The sequence below is a fragment of the Mastigoproctus giganteus genome, chromosome 6 (assembly GCF_048544385.1).
Source record: "Mastigoproctus giganteus isolate SK-2022 chromosome 6, ASM4854438v1, whole genome shotgun sequence".
Taxonomy (NCBI): Eukaryota; Metazoa; Arthropoda; class Arachnida; order Uropygi; family Thelyphonidae; genus Mastigoproctus; species Mastigoproctus giganteus.
The window spans coordinates 210,111,973-210,132,989 of NC_143580.1; the positions used below are offsets into that span (position 1 = coordinate 210,111,973).

At 38.3% G+C, this 21,017-nt stretch overlaps 1 protein-coding gene across 1 annotated transcript in view; it reads right to left on the reverse strand.

Annotated features, from left to right (window-relative positions):
* The window catches only part of puf (ubiquitinyl hydrolase 1 puf), a 1,022,896-nt gene that overhangs the window by 407,029 nt on the left and 594,850 nt on the right, over nt 1-21,017 (reverse strand). The window contains exon 55 of the mRNA XM_090376705.1: nt 8,160-8,241. Within this exon, the coding sequence (XP_090232831.1) occupies nt 8,160-8,241 (82 nt within the window). The remainder of the gene's footprint in view (nt 1-8,159; nt 8,242-21,017) is intronic.

Genomic DNA, 21,017 nt, shown 5'->3' on the forward strand with positions numbered 1-21,017 from the left:
CACATGCTTCCATCTTATGGTTTGCCAACTGTTTTTTGTAATTGGTTATCCAGTTTTCTCTCTGACCAGTCACTGAGGATGATGTGAGGTGGCACTCTGTCTTCTAACTTCCCCACTAATGCCGGTATCCCCCAAGGTTCAGTTCTTTCCCTCACTCTTTTCTTCTTGTATATTAAGGACCTACTTCCATCAACCAGAAAGCTTATCCACAGTTTTGCTGGTGATAGCACATTGCATTCCACTTTCCAGTTCGAGAAACCTTGTCCTACTCAATCAGCTTCAACTTCTCGAATATTCGTAACCAATTCCTTAAATGCCGATCTCCAGTGGGGGCAAAGACAACTTAGTTGATTTGAATCCTTCTAAAACTCGGTCTTGTGCTCGAGCCAAGGCAACTGCAAGGTGATCTGATTGAGGTGTACAAAGCTTTGATTAGTTTGAGCATGCTCAATATTGATGGGATTCTTCCTCTTGCTCAGAATAATCGCCTGAGAGGGCATAAATTCAAATTGAGGAAAGACAGTTGTAGGATAGATGTGTGGAAGTTTGCCTTCAGACAGCGGGCGGTTGATTACTGGAACAAACTTCCAACTTTCGCTGTAGAATGTTGATAACTTAAACAGATTCAAGGAAGAACTAGACAAACATTTGAAGCAAGTGGATGGGTGAAATGAGGGTGTTTTTTTTTTTTTTTTTGCTGACGCTATATAAGCTAGCTTTCTTGCATTTACTAATGTGCCTTTACTAATGCTAATCTTACAAAAAGGATTCTTCTGCTCCTATGCTTATCTTTGGTGACACTCCAATTTCTAGGCAAGATGATATATCTCTTTTGGGGATTACCATGACTTCTAATCTCACTTGGCACAAGCACATTACAAATATTGCTTCCTATGCATCTAAACAACTTGGTTTTCTCTTTCACTCTCGGCATTACTTTTCTTCCAAACAGCTGTTCACTCTGTACAAATCGCAAATCCGGCCTACCATAGATTATTGTTCCCACATCTGGGGCAGTGCCCCCAAAACCTCACTCAGGCTTCTAGATTCCATTCAGAAGAAGGCAGTTAGGTTAATGAATGAATGGCTCATCTCTAACAGAGTCTCTCCACTCTTTGTCTCATAGATGTACTGTTTCTGCTGCATGCCTTTTCTACTGATACTTCCACAGGCACTGTTTTTCTGAATTGGCTTCTATAATTCCCACTCTCTCTGTCTCTTTCAAAATAGTCTGAACACGTGTCGCCACCAGCCAACATCTATTTACTGTCCAATGTCAAAGTCACAGAACCAATTTTTCATCTTCCTTGTTTATTCATTCAACTGCCATTTTCTGGAATAACCTTCCTTCATAAGTATTTCCTGAAGATTATAGTCTACAGAAGTAGGACTAAATTTTGAACAATATTTCTTAAATGGGACAAAAAGCCTAGTAGCTTCCAAGATTAATTTCTTGAATGTTTCCCACTGTGATCACTGTCACCTAGTGGTTTCTTTATCTGCAAATTCTTAATGCATGAATAATCACTTCTGATAATCAGATCAAGAGTATTAGTCCCTCTGCTTCCCCTTTGAATATGTTGCTGTAGAAAACAATCATCCAATAAATCCACAAAATCTTGCTAGCATGCGAGTGCCAACCCATAAGTTCCACTCAATATCTGGAAAGTTAAAATCCCCCATTACAAGACATTCTGATTTACTGCCCCACTCTATTTCTCTGCACAACTGTTTGTTGTACTCATCAGAGTCATTAGGCCTATAACACACTTCTACTCTCATTTTCCCTTTCCCAGGGTTTGTGTCACGCCAAACTGACAGCATTGCACTGTCCACCAATGTCAACTGGATGCTTTGTGTTTCTTAACTAACAGCATGACCTCTCCTCTCTTCCCACTCCATGTATGCTGTCTATAAACAAACAACAGCTGCAACAGTGTATAGAGGAACTATCAGTAAGCAGTGAGGTTGGAAATGTGATCATACAAGATATGTTCAGAAGGCTGGAGTTGCAACTTGCTGCAACATGTTTTTGGGGGGGGGGTCTCATCTAGACAGAGTAATGCAAAGAATCACTCATTTATGTGCAGTCAATCCGAATTAACACACGTTGCATTGAAGGTGTTTCATGTGAGTGACTTTACTGAACAGCAAATTTGCATAAATTTTGTTTCAAATTAAGGGTTAAATGCAACAGAAATCCCCAAAATGTTAAAAACAGCTTTTAAAGAAGAAGATTTTTATATGTTGTTTGTCGTTTCCAAATTTTAAGAGGACTGCTTATCTGTCTAAACCAGTGGTTTTCAACTGGGGCAATCTGGGTTTAAGTTACTTAAACTTATTTTGTATTAAATTTATATGTTTATTTCATTATAAAAAGGTGTACAGTATCTTTTTAATTTTGTGGAAATCTATAATTGATGTTTACTGAGTACCTCTATATAAAGAATAAAATTATATACTGTATATATATATATAATTTGTATTATGAAATGTAATTTTTATAATTATATTATTGTAATAACTTTTTTTTTTTTTTTTTATGTGAACCCCAAACACAAGAGGTATTAGAACCTACAGTACTTAGTACCGTGCTTGGGTTGGAGGTTGAGAAGACAAAAGCAGATATTTGTTGACATTGGACTTGAACTACTGTAGATTGTAATTTTCAGGAAATACGTATAAAGGAAGGTTGTTCCAGCTGAATGAATAAATGAGGAAGTTGAAAAGTTGGTTCTGTAGGTTTGAAGTTGGACAGTAAATGGATGTTGGCTGCCCATTGAAGTATCTGTAGAAGAGGCATGCAGCAGAAACAGTACGTCTATGAGAAAGCAAGTGGAGAGACTCCGTTAGAGATGAATCATTAATTAACCTAACTGCCCTCTTCTGAATGGAATAAAGAAGCCTGAGAGAGGTTTTGGGGGCACCACCCCAGATGTGGGAGCAATATTCCGTGGCAGGGCGGATTTGCGATTTATACAGAGTGAGCAGCTGTTTGGAAGAAAAGTAATGCCGAGAGCGAAAGAGGAAACCAAGTTTTTTAGATGCAGAGGAAGCAATATTTGTAATGTGCTTGTGCCAAGAGAGATTAGAAGTCACGGTAATCCTCAAAAGGGATATATCATTTTGCCTAGAAATCGGAGTGTCACTAAAGATAAGCATAGAAGCAGAAGAATCCTTTTTGCAAGATATAAGACAAGACTGAGTTTTAGAAGGGTTGAAATCAACTAAGTTGTCTTTGCCCCACTGGAGAATTAACTGAAGATTGGCATTTAAGGAATTGGTAGTAGATATTCGAGAAGTTGAAGCTGACTGAGCAGGACAAGGTTTCTCAAAATGGAAAGTGAAATGCAATGTGCTATCATCAGCAAAACTATGGATAGGATATCCAGTCAATGGAAGAAGGTTATTAATATACAAGAGGAAAAGATTGGGGGGAAAGAACTGAACCTTGGCGGACACCGGCATTAGTGGAGAAGTTAGAAGACAGAGAGCCATCTACCATCATCCTCAGTGAGCGATCAGAAAAAAACTGGATAATCAATTACTAAAAATAGTTGGCAAACCATAAGATGGAAGCTTGTTTAGAAGACCTTTATGCCAAACACGATCAAAAGCCTTTGAGATGTCAAGAGCAACTACTCGTGTTTCACTGAACCTTTCCATTGAATTAGTCCATAAATGGGTAACATAAGCCAGAATATCACCAGTGGATCAACACTGACGGAACCCATACTGGCGATCGTTGATCAGACAGAAGGTTTCTAGGTAGTTTAAGAGTTGGCGATTAATTGATTTCTCCATTACTTTAGAGAGAGTAGAAGTAATTGCAATGGGACGATAATTGGATGGGAGGGATTTGTCACCCTTTTTAGGAACTGGCTGGATATGAGCAAATTTCCAAGCAGAAGGAAAAACACCTTTGGAATAAGAAAGTGAAAAAAGGTGGCCAAGAATAGGAGTAAGTTCAAGAGCACAGGTTTTGAGAACAAGTGGAGAAATACCATCAGGACCTGGGGCTTTCTTAGCATCAAGATTCATCAAAATTCTTCTGATATCCTTTTGACAGAAGACCACAGGAGGCATTGAATGGAGCGTGTTGGGAATAGTGGGAGGTGTTTTAACAAGATCATTAATACATGAGGTGGAAGAAAAATGGGATGCTAGCAGGTCAGCTCTATCCTTGGTTGAAGTAACAACAGAACCATCTGGTTTGGACAGAGGTGGGAGCAGAGATGGGCAAAAGTTGCGGCCAATAGCTTTGGCAAGAGACCAGAATACTCGGCTACCATGAGGGCAAGAAGCAAGTTTTCTACTCTTAGCCTGTTCAAACTCTAGTTTGGACTGATTAACTGCTTTACAATTGTTGCGAGCTTTGTTGTAGGCAGAAAATGAAATTGAAGAATCAGAAACAAGCCAATTATGATATGCAATATTCTTCTCTTGAACAGCCTTAGCACATTTATTGGAAAACAAAGGTTTAGATAAAGGACGAGATTTTAAAATGGAGTGTGGGATAAAGGATTCCACTCCTGCAAGAATAATTTCACTGACACGATCTTAGCAAACGTTGACATCAGAAGTTTTGAAACAGTAATCTGGCCAAGGAAATGAAGAAAAGAAGTCTCGCAGGTCATCCCATTTTGCATTCTTGTAATGCCAAACAACACGAGGTTGGGAATAGCCATGAGATAAAGGTTCCATTGGAGAAGAGACGATCAAGACAATCACCAAGTTGTGATCTGAAGTGCCTAAAGGACCTCTCACTTCGACCGTGTACTTAGAAGGGTTGTTTGTGAGAAAAAAGATCAAGCGTATTGGCTGTATGATTAGGATTATCCGGTATTCTTGTTAGTAAATGAACAATCTGTGCTAGGTCATTAGTAATTGCAGAAGCCTCGGCATCTTGACCTGCTGGTTCGGTGTGACTAGAAAACGGAAGCCAGCTGGAGTTTTCAACGTTAAAATCACCAAGGAAAATTACCTCACTATTAGGAAAGTTGAACCGGAGAAAGTCAAGTTGCAAAGAGAGGAAGTCAAAGAGCTCCAAGTGATTAGTGGAGTTGGGAAAACGGTAGCGACAATAGATGAATTTGACACAATGAGGTAGAGAGATTTTAAGCTAGAGAAGTTCAAAGAGAGGAGATTCCAAATTGCCATGTCTCTGACAGGGAATATCAGAACAGACATATGCACAAGTACCACCTTTGAGGCGAAAGGAATCATACAGCGAATAATTTGGGCATCTGAGATGAGCAGTAGTTGAATCAACCGATAGCTGAGATTCGGTCACAAAAAGTACATGGGGTTTGGTAGACTGCAAGTGGAAATGGACATTGTTGAGATTAGAATTGAGACCATGTATATTTGTGAAATGAATTAGGAAGTGTTTGGGAGGTTTAGATCTTTTCGCAGATAAGCTTGCTCTATTAGTTTGACGATTCATGGTGTATTCACTAGTAAGAAAAAGTTGGTGGAACATGCTGTATGAAGTAATGAAATTTTTGGATATGGTGTACATGTGGTAAGAATATACCCAGATCCTTGACAATTTCTTTTTTTTTTTAATGAAAATCCCAAACACAAAAGGTATCAAAACCTACAGTACTTAGTACCGTGCATGGGTAGAAGGAGAAGTATGGATGAGGCCGATGCCGGAAACTTTGCTCTAGAGACTAAACATGGGTTTCACCACTTCAAGCCTCCAATAAGCAAAGTTGTGGTATTTCACCGGTTGATGAAAGTCATCTACCACCTACATAACGTGGCCTCGACAATGCTCCCCGCATACACACTACTCGGACTCCCTCCAGTCACTATCTGGCAGAGTAGAGGTAGCAAGATTATACAATAGCTGATCTGGAAGCCTCCTAGAGAGTTACCAATAGGTTCGGTCCGGTGTACTAACTAGCAGCCGGCGTGCGAACACCGTTTTAGTGCTGTACACTCGAAATGTAAGAAATATTGGATCTTGCCACGACATTCAACATAATCTAAAAAGTCATCAATCATACTGCATGATGGAAGAGATAAGGAAGGGTTGACCAGAACTTAGTTCTAGAGACTAAACGTGGGTTCCACCACTTCAGGCCTCCAATAAGCAAAGTGGTGGTATTTCACCGGTTGATGAGAGTCATCTACCACCTAGTACTGCCTGGTAATATAGAGGGGCGGCATTCCTCCATGTGGGGTGGGCGCCACACCTGGACCACTGCTTACGTTGGTTCACACCTGGGTGGTCACCCACCATGTACTTGTGCATGGAGGTTATACCCAGGATTACTAACAGTCCCACCATCGTGAAGGTGCAAGCAGAGGATTTGGCTGTCACAGACCGTCTGGACTTTGCCGAAATTGGGTCCACTTGACTTGAGTGTCACCCGAATATCAGTTCCATCAGCGTTTTAGACTCCCAGGTAGCAAGTACAGCTTGTCTGGCATATCTGAGAGAATGTCTGTGATAACCTCAAGGACCATGACAACCTCAACTATCACACAAGATATATTTTTTAATATTATAATATATACAGAGAGAGAATCGGATCTAACAGGCAGAAAACTGAGTAGAGGTGCCGCAAAACAAAATAAATTACTCTTAGAGGTGCCATTATTAAAAAAAGGTTGAAAACCACTGGTCTAAACTGACTGTCATTCCGGCTGCCCTTTAACATTCAGAAATCAATGATTCAATTACTCACATTCATCACTGACATTTAACTATACACATAGCTGCTAGTGATACTGTATTTCTTATGGAACATGTAAATCAATTTTAACACTAGATTTGGGAAAAATTTCAGCCAAGTTTGTGCCTTGCATCTTAACTGATGATCACAGCAAGCAGCAAGTTCTCTTACATTTCAGGATCTTCATCAATGTGCTATGCTGTTGACCCATACTTTGTTTTTTTCATTATTACTGTTATGATTTTTTTTTTTTTTTTTTTTGATTTGGTAGTTGTTGGCGCATCGGCTTCTATGGCCATATTGCACCTCCCAAGGTTTTTTGCAGTACTTTGATCCAAGCCCGAGGCGGGAATCGAACCCGCGACCTTGGGTTGCCGGGCAGGTACTTTACCCACTCGGCTAGCCCGTACTGTTATGAATCATGGGCTATGACCAGAAACACAGGCCCAGTCCTCTCAATGGAAGATTCTGTCTTCTCTGAGGCTCAAAAAAAAGTGCAAGACAATTATGATCAAATATGAAGATCATGCTTATCATATTTTTCATAAAAAAATGGGCTTCAGAGAGAACTGGTGCTTGCATATGTGGTGCATCCTATTCAAGAATTTCTCGCAAAGCATGGAATCTATTGTTGTGGTCCTCCATCTGCCATATTCACAGATTTAGCTCCCTGATTTTTTTAATGACTTTTTGTTTCCGAAATTTAAAGCCCACTTAAAAGGTCAGATTTGATGATTGAAGAAATCATTCAGAAAGTGACATAAGAACTATTAGCAATTCCAAAAGAAGCATATGAGGAATGCCTCCAGAAGTTACAGAAGCACTAAAATTGGTGTATACAATGTCATGGAGACCTATCCAAATAGCAGATAAGTTTTATCATCTTCCGAGTTTAGGTCCCAAAAAGTTTTTCTTTTTTCAGTATTCATGTAATTCACATCATAAAATCCATTATAGGGATGATAAAAAAAAAACAAAAAAAAAAAAAAAACAAAAAAAAAAAAAACTGGCTCCTTCAGGGTCCCAAGATTAGGAAACTAGTAACTGAAAAGATTATCAATGACATACAATTCAAGCATATGAGCAGTCTGTTATTTGACTCAGTTAGCAATTTCAGAGAACATACATGTATATAAGAATACAATTAAAGGCAGTTCTGTAATGAAGACAGGAAAATGGCAATAATAAACATTAAAATATCAGTATTCCTTGAGATTTAGCAATATTTTATTTCACTATCAGATAGTGATATATACTCTAATAAGAAAATACAGGCCAGTAAGTATAAAGAATGTGTGTCATGGAACTTCAAAAATGCTGGATGAAAAAACTAGAACAATGAACAAACAACTCACACAACTATTATGTAATTCTTCAGACATTAACTATACTACACTATTAATAATAATATAGCACAAATCACCATAGGATTTAATTTATTAAGAGAAGTAATAAGAAAATCAGTGTGCTTACCAAGGTCAAGAGTTTCTTTATAAATCTTGTAACACAAGAATACTGGCCAACTTGAGTTATATCTATATCTGAAGAGTCATCACTGTAGAGAGAGAGAGAGAGAGAGAGAGAGAGAGAATAAATAAATAAATGTAATTACTTTTAAAAAATACGTACACTGGTGTTCAAAGAAAGTGGATCACCTGGGAATTTCACATTTCCAACCCTTTAACCCTTTTTCGTAATTGTGACTAGCGTCGCAAATAGAAATATAAACAAAAGATATTTATTAATAGTTAAGGCAAAGCTAAGTAATATTTTACAGGTGTTCTCAAAGTATTCCAAATTGAGCATTTGCAACCTTTATACAACAGTTTTAGTAAACAACAATTAAGGCTGAAATGTTATCAAAAGCTCTCAATTTGCTTCAGTTTATCATTTTAAATGGAAAACAAAATGAAAAGATCACCAAGTGCAAACTAATATTTAGTTGAACTGCCTCTGGCCCTGGATGATAGCAGCACACCATCGAAGCATTGACAAGATCAATTTCTGAAGTTAATCAACTGATAGTTTGTGGTTCCAAACCCGAATTATGGCTCTTTAAGTTCACAAAGAGTCTTTGGTTTCTTTCTGGCAACTGCAGATTCCACACAATGCCAACAGTTCTCTATAGGATTCAGGTCGTCTTTTTCCTGGCTAGCTAACAGTTGTAATGGCCGTTCTTCCAACCATTTTTTCAACTGTAACAAATGTAAACACATTACTGTCAAACTTCTAATGCAGAAATGAAGCTAAATTAACTGCAGAAGTGCCTATTTACACTTTTTTTTTTGCCCGATGACAAGGAGCAGAGTCGTCCTGAAAGATGCAGTTACTTGGCAGGTTGAAATGGTCTCTAATTGTTGACAGCAGTTTGCCTTCCAATAAAGCCAGGGATCCATTGGCATTTACGGAACCTTTTATAAACTGCAGGTGATCTAGTCAGTGATAAGAAATGCATCCCCATATCTTTGGCTGGTAGGGAATTTCACTGTAGATATCATACAATCTAGATGGTATTCTTCACCACATCTATGGCGAACATTTGTCTCCCATCAGAGCCATGCAGGTTGAATTTCTTCTCATCTGAGAAAATAACTGACTTCCACTGCTCGGGAGTCCATTTGACACGCTCCTTCACCAAATTAATCGGGCCTGTTTTTCATTTTTTGTGTGAGGAGAGAATTCTTCTTAGAAAGATGGGCTAAAAAGTCCATTTTTGAAGAGGCATCTCCTGACTGTTACTACCACTCCTGTATGTTCTTCCCTTTCTCTTTTCGGCTCAGATGAAGAAGTTTTAAGGTTTTTAAGGCATTAACGCTTCAAAATGCAGTCCAGTTTTGTGTCCAGTTCCTTTTTTCCTATCAGCAGAACCAGTATTCTTGAGTTTGGAAAGACATTTACTCACATTCGACTGATTACAAGACACTCTATAAACAATATAACGGGAAGAACATCCTTCCTCACTTAAAGTAACAATGGCACTCTTTCTTCATGGCATCAACTTTGTGGCTGCTTGTGTCAGGATGGCACGTAACTTGCCAACCTGACAAAAGCAAGGAATGACTGCAACTCTTGCAGAGTGTGCTTATAAAGCTGAATTAACTGCTGATGCAATATTACGTCATCACCTACATGTCAATCTTTTCTGATGCAATCTGTAAGAAATATTGCCATATACGTTATTTGGATGACAATTACAATTTTAAGGGGTGATCCGCTTTCTTTGAACACCAGTGTGTGTGTGTGTGTGTGTGTGTGTGTGTATATATATATATACACACACACACACATATCAATGTAATTATTTTAGTAATTTATTCTTGCTTTTATATCCTTCTCTTCATTTTTCTTAACTTATTATTTTTAATTGTCATTCGTATACTGTATTAGTAGTGGGCCAATTATTAAATACTGCTCATACAGCTATCTAAAGACCACTTTATATTCTGTTATTTAAATTTGTTTTCTGCTGGCAGTTTGGCTTTGCACTGTGGGGTCTCTTAGTTACTGCAGTATTACTTTCTCAGTGCATAAGAGCCATTGCTGTGCAAATTTTTTGCATCTGCATGCTGGTAGATTCACTGATTTGATGTGTCTTGCATTCAAAATGCAGTGACACTACAAATATTGATGTCTTGCAGCCTTTCAATGAGATGGGGACTTAATGGTTGCTCCTATCTTAATTTGTTTGGAATTTTAGTCTTGTTGCTGCAGTTGGCTTATAGTATTATTGTGTGTGATATTTCATGTAGGGAATTTCTTCTGCAACACCTATACTCTTAATTTATTTTCTCCCTACCGACCTAGTTTCTTCGCTGTGTTAATATGTATCATGCTATTTTAGTTCTATTTACACCTCGCAGGGTTTGTTCACTCTGCTAGCAAATTCTTAATTTAATTTACACTTGTAGTTTATTCCCCCCTCCCCACACACACAGTCTTAATTCACATTAGAAATATAAGGCTTAAAAAAAATAAATAAATAAATAATAGTAATGTTAAAAATCTTAAGTTCTCTATGATAAAACAAGTGGGGATTGTTACTACTTAAAAAAGACAAAAGTAATAAATATAGAGAGAGACCTTTTTCCCTTGCTCTTCTTACTTCCATTGCATGAGTGAAGCAATAAGTCTGCAGGGTAGGTGGGTATGCTGGATAAGTTTGAATTAGGAACCGTGGGTAGCTGTTCCTTTTTCAATATGTCACACACTGCTAGTTTCTTCTTCTGTAGCTAGTTTTCTATCAGGTAGGACTTTTTTTTTTTTTTAAACTGTAATTTTCTGAAGTCTCTCTTAAGTCTTTATTCCCACGCCCTCTTTATTACTTTGCCACTTGCATTACTCTGCTTTATCTAAGATCCCAAGTTTCCTTTATAAACTTTTTTCAACTTTTTTTAGCTAGTTAGCTTTCTCAGTAAAATTCCTTCACCTAATAGCATTATATATATATATATACTGCAATAGCCTAAATTATTTTCACTCTTTGCATAAGCAATACCTACCCAGTACCTGACAGAAACAAATACCAAGATAGCCTAGATAGGTGTGAATTAGGAACTCTGGATAGATGCTGCTAATTCAGTGTGTGGTACACTGCTAAGTTTCTTTCATCAATTGCTGGCATATGCCAGCCTTCTAGAGTTCTCCAATAAACTTGTTTACCAGGTACAATTTAATGTACACTTCATTTTTAAATGATATTTAATATTTTGATTGCATTATTATATATTTCAGAACTGACCCTTTGCAGTCCTAAATCAAATGTAACACAGTCAATTTTGCAATTTTTTATAAGTTCTAAGTGTTCATCTTAAATACATAATTATTCCTCTAGCAGATATGCTACAAAAAGTTACACAAGCAGATCCAATGGACTTTGCCTGCCATTCACAATGTTTGGAATAGCAGCATGCTCAAACTGGCTGGGTGATGATGTGAAAACTCATTTTGTACATAAATTTTTTATTAACATATTTATCATTTAGAATGTATTAAATAATTCAAGGTGTGACCACAGCTGAGTGATTGTACAGAGTTATTCCCAGTGCATGTTTGAGATCAAGTGTATCACAAAATACAATAATGGTCACATATTCAATAATTTGTGCATTCTTCTAAATGTATGTGGTCATCCACAAGTATAATAAATTTTTTAAATTCAATTTATAATAAAGAAATCTCAGATTTTTCCTTATTTTACTCTGCATTTAGTCTCTTCTACAAAGTACATTCACAGAGCTAACACAAAGCAGGCTATGGTGAGCTGGTATGTCATTTTAAGAAGCCATTTTACAGGTATAAAAACATAAAACAGCATCCTCATTCTTCCAAATTTGTTTGAACAGTTCCTTTCATCCTCTACATATAAATTCACCATCAGTCTGACATTTAACATTTGCATTTTTGCCATTAGTCTGATAACATCTGTTATGAGATCTAACTGTTATCTAACTTTTCCTAAACTTAATTCACCTTCTTGGATTATTCCATTTATCATGCCAACAATAATATTAGTTATTTGTTATTCTCAACTTCATTGCCTCTGGTTTCAAATTATTTTAGAAAATTATCTGATTTTGGCCTTAAATTTTTCTGTAAGGTGTCAATAAGTTTGGTAAATGTAGCATCCCTGTCTTCAGTGAGAGAAAGCAGTCCATCTTTTAAAGTTAGTATTTGTGATATCTTCTTTCAGTTTGCAGTACATGAACAAGAAAATTTTTAGGGTACTGTAATTTGATTGGCTGAATCACATTTTAGTTTATTGGCTGCATTAGCTGTATGTAGTTAGGAGGAAGAAACATCAGTAAAATGTAACCAACATTACTTTGCAATTCACCTACACCTTGATGACCTGATCCATTATCAAGAATTAGCAAACCTTTTCTGGAATTTTCATTTCTGTTAGTCATCTTTTTACAGATGGAACAAATTCAGAATGAAACCATAAAGCAAATTTTCTGTTTACCAAACCTTTAGCTAGTTAGCCTTTCTTGTGGGCCTTTGTAGAGAACAAGAACTGAGGAAAGCCTGTAGTTTCTGTGATTTTCCAATCCACAATAAATAATTTGTCCCTTACAGTGGAATTTACAAAAGGCATGAGCATTATTCACTCTTTACTGATTTTGCAACCTGGTGCAAAACCTTCATTTTGATGAACCATGGTTTATCACCCCCACATCTTTTTGGTAAGACTCTCCAAAATACTGATTTTGCAAACCGGTGCAAAACCATTTTGATGACCCATGGTTTATCACCCCACATTTTTTTTTGTAAAACGCTCCAAAATACGCAAATACTCTCATTGGCATTTTAAACTTGTCTTGGACATGAACCCAAGTTATAAAATATAGTTAAAAGTAATCTTTTAACTATATTTTTACATTGAAAAGGTTTTATATCAGCAAAGCACTAAAGTCTTTTCTCATTTACAGACAAATACCCAATTCTCTAGTGCTTTCTTAATTTGTCACACCACCTACCACTAGCCATGAAATCATAATTTTTTTCCTTTTCTTTTTCTAACAGGTACCCTCTCAAGTTACACAATTATGGTACTTCTAGAAATTGTTTGTATGTGATGATTTTCTAGGAATACTTTAAATTTCAAACATCATCTAAATCATTTTCTGGAGAGACTAGTGTAATAAGCCAGGTTAAATTCTGGATCAGACCACATAAAAGTTACATTCTGGATTAGGCTATTAGATTTTGTTTTGTAGATAACAAAATAATAGATCAGTTCCTATGCTGCAAGGAGCTCAAAGAATCAACCAAAGGTGAAAACATTCAAATAAATGGATTCTTATATTAAAAGTTTGGGTTTGTCTTGGGAATCATGTGTTGAAATTTGCACTGATAGTGCTCCTAGTATGATAGGATCAGTAAAGGGCCTCATTTCCCTAGTAAAATGTCATAATAAGAATGTAATTTCGTCTCACTACATTGTGAAGCTCTTGTAGCCAAAACTACGTCCACAACTGAAAATTGTTCTTGAAGTGGTTAAATTGGTTAATTACATTAAAAGTAGGCCAGTAAAGCCTCAATTTTTCAGGTGGTTTCTGAAGTGCTGAGGGCTTCAGTTTCTCAGTCCTGGCTTTATCTTTCTTTCGAAAGACAGGTCATTGGCCTGTGTCCATATCTTCTTCTGCAAAGATTTCCAGGGCTGGGTCATCCAATACATCCTTATCCTCGACATTTATTGTTTCTTGTATTGTAGGTAGCTCTTACAATATTTGTACCTTTTTTTTACTACTTAGTTTTGGTAGTGGTGGAACATTAGGAGGTATGGATATAGGAGTGGCAGCTGAGCGTGTTTTTTGGGTGGGCTTGTGAACCCAATAAATACCATGCAAACGGAGTAAATGACTCTTCTGGTGGTACAGTCATCTCAGTTTGTGTACTGATGGTGCACTTTGCAAAAACCATCTGGGCGTATGAAGGCTTCCCGCTATTTATTGGTTGAATGCGTTTTCTGGCCCCCTGATAGGATATGAACAACCAACAAAAAGCAAAACAAGCTCTGTTTTGCTTTTTGAATTTCTTTATTGTCCTCTCACCACTGGCATGCTCTAGAGTAGGCATGCTCTGTCACCCTTCTTCATCCAGAAAGGATTTCCAATCCTTTCTGGATGAAGAAGGGTGACATCTTCCCGACTGACTGTTCCCAGGTGGAATGAAGAATTAGGAAAAGCGGTGTTATAGATGGTGTTTTATCCTCAGTTCTGGCTCTTTTGACCGAATTGGTGTCAATTCGGTCCAATCAATTAGGTAGAGGCAGTGTTGGGGTCCCAGAAGAAATAGGATTTAAATTACTCATGGGAGTAAATTCAAAATAAAAATGCCAAAAGTACCTCACCACCAGGGAAGCTGTACGAGGGGACGCCCGCTCATGAACTAGCGTGCACTGCATACATGAATGGGACGCAAAGTCCGCTCAGCAGCATCATACCCATGTTTCCAAAAAGCCTTGATCCCGCCACGTGGAGGCAGGAGCAGTGCCACCCTTGTGACCAAGCGGTAATGGGTTAGTAGTAACATGCAAATAAAAGGGAAAAAAGGAAAGAAGGTTACTTTTCTTCCTGTTCAAGTAAAGTGATTTCTTTACTGAAGCTTATTTAATTGATTGTTAGTGCGATGTCGTAAATAAAGAAGACTATTTTACTTATTCAAGAGAGCACAAATTCAATGGCAAAGACACTTGATCACAAAATCGCTTGGCACCTGGGGCCCAGGTTTTCTATCATCTTTATCACTTATGTCAAAATGTTATGTATAATAGATATCAACTATAACAGGTAAAATAATAACAGGTATAACAGGAAAACTGCTAGCTTGGGGTGATACAAGGACTAATAGATTAACAATAGCCACTGGCAGAGGTAAAAGTGATTCTTGCACTGCTTCTATTGGAATGAACAGAAGCCTGGAAAACAAGATATAGGATATTTCAGAGACTGCTGGGAGTCAGTGCGGTACAAGTAAACACATGGGTTGTGTTAGGGTAGCTAAGAAAAACAGCAGGTGCACGTACACTTGCATGTACACCAATGCTAGGAGTTTGGTAAATAAATTTGATGAATTTGAGGTATTCCTCAAAGCATCAAAGGCAGATATTGTTGGGATATCAGATATGTGGTGTCACACAGATATAAGGAATGCAGAACTGAAATTTGGGGAGTACAACGTCTACAGAAAGGATAGACAGGATAGGAAGGGAGGAGGGATTATGCTATTAGTTAAGAAACACATTAAATCCAAGGAAGTGAAGCCAGTCGACATCGCTGGACAGTGCAGTGTCGAGTCAGTTTGGTGTGACTCGCTGGACAGTGCAGTGTCGAGTCAGTTTGGTGTGACATAAGCATTGGGAGATCAAAATTGAGAGTGCTATAGGCCTAATGACTCTGATGAGTATAATAAGAAACTGTACAGGGAAATAGAGTGGGCCAGTAAATCAGAGTCTTATAATGGGGGATTTTAATTTCCCAGACATTGACTGGAATTTGTAGGTTGGTCATTCACACACTAGCAAGGCTTTTGTGGATTTATTGGATGATTGTTTTCTACATCAGCATGTTCGGGAGGCAACTAGAGGGAGCAATACTCTTGATTTGATTATCAGAAGTGATTCTTCATGCATTAAGAATCTGCAGATACAGGAACCACTAGGTGGCAGTGGTTCCTGTATCTGCAAATCCCACTTCAGCACACCGTGATCACTAGGCCGCAGTGATCACAGTGTACTGAAGTGGGATTTACTCAAAGAGGTAATTATCATCAGGGGTAAAGAAAAGGGTTATTGCTTTCATAAAGGCGACTACGATGGTCTGAGACAGTATTTAAATTCTATACAGTGGGACCAACTGATGATGTTACCAACAGCAAACTCAAAATGGGAAGCATTCAAGGAACTAATCTTGGAGGCTACTAGGCTTTACATACCAACTAAAAAATATTGTTCAAGGTTTAGGCAAAAATGGATGTCAGATGAACTAATGAGACATATGGCAGAGAAGAAAAATGCATGGGATACATATAAATTAACATGTGACACAGAAGCCTATGACAGATATAAGTTGATCTGTAACCAAGTTACAAAGGAGGTTAGGCCGGCGAAGGCAGATTACGAGAAACCTCTGGCAAAGGATGCAAAGAAAAACAGCAAAGAGTTCTTTACTTATGTAAACTCTAGAAGCAAGGGGATGAATCCGATTGGTCCACTTGATATCAATGGTTCAACTGTTGTTGATCCTGCTCAGGTAGCTAACAAACTAAATCAATATTTTGCATCGACATTCACATATGAGGAGTTATTCAGCGAGGGGAATGCCAGAGGTGTATTCAACTCTAGCAGTCAGCTAGATAATTTTGTAATAACTGAGAGTAAAGGGGAGGAGAAACTGTTGAAGATAAACACAAGAAAGGCACCTGGGGTGGATGGGATCTATCCAGTTATATTAAAGGAGGCAGCAAAGGAAGTAAGCAAACCCTTAGCCATAATTATGAGAGCTTCCTTGGACTCAGGGGAGGTACCCATAGACTGGAAATGTGCAAATGCGACCCCAATTCACAAAGGAGGATCAAAGGCTGACACAAGTAACTATAGACCTGTGAGCTTAACTTCTGTTCCAGGAAAATTAATGGAGGCACTGGTTAAAGAAGCACTGCAGGATCATTTAGACAAGACTTCAGTTATAGCTCAGACACAGCATGGTTTTGTTAAGGGGAAGTCTTGCCTGACCAATTTGACTGGATACAACGATGCAGTCACAAAAGAACTGAATGCAGGGAATTACTTTGATATTATATACTTGGAGGCCTCCAGCCGAGTGGTCAGGAGCGGGAGTGCAGTAGCACGCGCTGTTTGAGTAGACCGGGATTCAAGCCCCTGACTGCTGAATACGGTCGATCTGCCAACCCGCACTGGACCAGCGTGGCAGATTATGGTCCATTTCCCTCACCATGAATTGTTGAGGAGGCTTCCATCCTGCAGTGGGTTGATAATGGCTGCACTTTACCTTTACTTGGATCTTAGAAAGGCTTTTGATACTGTTGCACATGGAAGACTGCTGCACAAATTTCATCAGTGTGGCATTGGAGGCAAATTACTGCTATGGATAAAGGGGCGGTTGAGGGAGAGAAGACAGAAAGTGGTAATCAATGGACACTGCTCATCGTGGACTAATGTTATTAGTGGAGTCCCTCAGTGTTGGGTCCATTATTGTTTTCTGTATTTATAGTATATTGATGATGGTATATCAAGTTTAATATCCATGTTTGCAGACGAATCAAAAGTTGGCAGGGTTTTTAAGGACACTACTGATGTTATGCTGCTGCAACAGGATCCCGAAAGGTTGAGCAGACGGACTGAGATGTAGTAGTAGTGGCATGTGATGCAAGAAAGCAAATGTATGGGCTTATGCGGCATCAGCCAAAAAAAAACAAAAAAACACACCATTCCCTCCAAATGCCTGTCCAGTTCCTCTTTAAATTTATTTAACCTGTCAACTTCCACAACAAAAGATGGAAGTTAGTTTGTTCCAGCAATTAACCACCCGCTGGCTAAAGGCAAATTTCCGCACATCTATTCTACATCTGTCTTTTCTTAATTTGAATTTATGCCCCCTTAGGTTCGTAATCTGAACAAGTGGAAGGATCCCATCAGAATTCAGCGTGCTCAACCCATTCAAGGCCTTATACACCTCAATCAGATCACTGCGCAGGTGCCTAGTCTCCATCCACTGCAATTTGCAGAACTTAAGCCTCTCTTGGTAAGAGGATCCCTTCATTCCCCTCACCAATCTTGTTGCCCTTCTCTGTGCCCGCTCACGTAAATCTACATCCTTCCTAAAATGAGGCCTTCGGACCTGAAGGTGTGGCCTGACCTGACCATTGCCTTATACAGAGAGACAATCACCTCCTTCTCCCTACTAGCAAAATTCCTATATATCATTGACAAAACCCCATGACCTACCCTGGCAGCCTGTCTGCATTGCTCAGAATACTTCATATCTGACTGCACAATTACTCTCAGGTCTTTTTCATTTTATACCACCTTAAGGGTAGTACCACACAGTTGGTATGTTTCTCTGGTTTTACTTCCACCCATATGCAGTACTTTGCATTTGTGAAGATTAAACTTCAGTTGCCACTTCTTAGCCCATCTGCCCAAATTATCTAGATCCTATTGCAGTAGCACACTGCCATTACTGTCATTAACAACCCTGCCAACCTTTGTATCATCTGCAAACTTCGACATTAAGCCTGATATACCTTCATCAATATCATTGATAAATATACAAAACAACGGTGGACCTAACACTGAACCCTGTGGGACTCCACTAATAACATTAATCCACGAAGAGCAGCACCCATTGATTACCACTCTCTGTCTTCTCCCACTTAACCATCCTTTTATCCATTGTAGCAACTTGCCCTTAATTCCATTCTGCTCCAATTTGTACAATAGTCTTCCATGCACAACAGTGTCAAAAGCTTTCCTGAAATCCAAATATATGATATCAAAATTATTCGCATTATTTTTTGCATCCAGTTCCTTTGTAACCACATCATAACATCCTATCAAATTTGTCAGACAAGACTTGCCCTTAACAAACCCATGCTGTGTCTGAATTATTTCTGCAGTCTTGTCTAGATGATCCTGCAATGCATCTTTAACCAGTGACTCCATTATTTTACCAGGAACAGAAGTTAAACTAACTGGTCTGTAATTACTCGTGTCACCCTTCGATCCCCCTTTGTGAATTGGGGATACATCTGCACATCTCCAGTCCGTGGGAACCTCCCCTGAGTCCAAGGATGCTCTCATAATTATGGCTAACGGTTTGCTTAGTTGCTTTGCCGCCTCCTTTAATATAACTGGATAGATCCCATCCACCCCAGGTGCTTTTCTTATGTTTAACTTCAACAATTTCTCCTCCACTTTGCTTTCAGTTATTACAAAATCATTATGTATCCTGCTACAATTAGATAACATTCTCCCATTTTCAAACCTTAATAATTCTTCATGTGTGAATGTAGATGCAAAATACTCATTCAGTTTGTTTGCTATCTGAGCAGGATCATCAATAGTCGAACCATCGATGTCAAGTAGACCAATCAGATTCATACCCTTCCTTTTAGAGTTTATATAAGTAAAGAAATCCTTGCTGCTTTATTTAGCATCTTTTGCCAAGGATTTCTTGTAATCTGCCTTCGCCTGCCTGACCTCCTTTGTGACCTGATTACAGACTAGCTTATATCTGCCATAGGCTTCTGAGTCACTTGACAATTTATATGCATCCCATGCATTTTTCTTCTCTGTTACGAGTCTCATTAGCTCATTAGATAACCATTTAGGCCTAAACCTTGAATAGTATTTCTTAATAGGTATGAAACTTTTAGTAGCAAATTCAAATTTTAGTTTCAAATTCCTAATACATGAATGATCACTGCTGATAACCAGATCAAGAGTATTACTTTCTCTGGTTGCCTCTCAAACATGCTGCTACAGAAAACAATCATCCAATAAATCCACAAAAGTCTGACTAGTGTGCGGGTGACCAACTCACAAGTTCCAGTCAATATCTGGGAAGTTAAAATCCCCCATTAGAAGACATTCTGATTTACTGGCCCACTCTATTTCTCTGTACAACTGGTCATTGTACTCATTCGAGTCATTAGGCCTCGAATGTGGCAAATGAAGTTTAACATTGACAAATGTAAAGTACTACATATTGAAAACAGCGACCCCAGAGCAGCGTACCAACTCTGTGGTACTGCACTGACAGTGGTAGAGAATGAAAAGGACTTGGGGGTAATTGTGCAGGCAGATATGAAGTTCTCTGAGCAGTGCAGCGAGTAGCAAAAGTAGCTCATGGAATTTTTCTAGCAGGGATAAGGAGGTGATTATTCCCTTGTATAGAGCAATGGTCAGGCCACACCTTAAGTACTGTATAGAGGTCTGGAGGCCTCATTTCAAGAAGGATATAGAGCTGTTGGAACGAGTACAGAGAAGGGCAACAAGATTAGTGAATGGAACAAAGGGTTGCTCTTATGAAGAAAGGCTTAAGTTTTGCAAATTACAGTGTCTGGAGACTAGGCACTGGTGAGGTGATCTGATAGAGGTGTAGAAAGCCTTGAATGGTTTGAGCATGCTCAATGCTGATGGGATTTTGCCTCTTGCTCAGAATAATCACCTGAGAGGGTATAAATTCAAATTGAGGAAAGACAGATGTAGGATAGATGTGCGGAAATTTGCTTTTAGCCAGCGGGTAGTTGGTTGGGGGAACAGACTTCCATCCCTTGTTGTGGAAGTTAATAGCCTAAATAAATTTAATGCTCAGCTGGACAGGTATTTCAAACGAACGGAGGGGTGAAGTGGAAGTTTTTTTTTTTTTTTTTTTTGTTTGTTTGTTTTTTTTTTGGCTGATGCTGCATAAGCTTGCTTTCTTGCATCATATGCCTCTACGAATGCTAATTAAAGCATTAATAGCAAAATTAATCTTAGTATAGGATTTATATAATTGCAATTCTACATTCACATGACCTGATAAACAACTTCTGTGAAAGGTGGCCAAATATAAACAGAAAATAAATTTTGCACATGAGCAAGACTGCTATTCATTCGTAATATGGTGCAATTATTTTGGCAGACATTTTGATGATTTAATACCCATGTCAAAAGTGAGCAATATGCTTGACAATTCAATGACAATTAGTTAAATAAATAAAATAAAAAATGAAAGTAATAAAATAAAATATGAACTGTTCCCTCTTGTATAGGTTTTTAACTCTTACCACACAATTTGAAATTATAGCTCCTAGTTCTGGAATCAT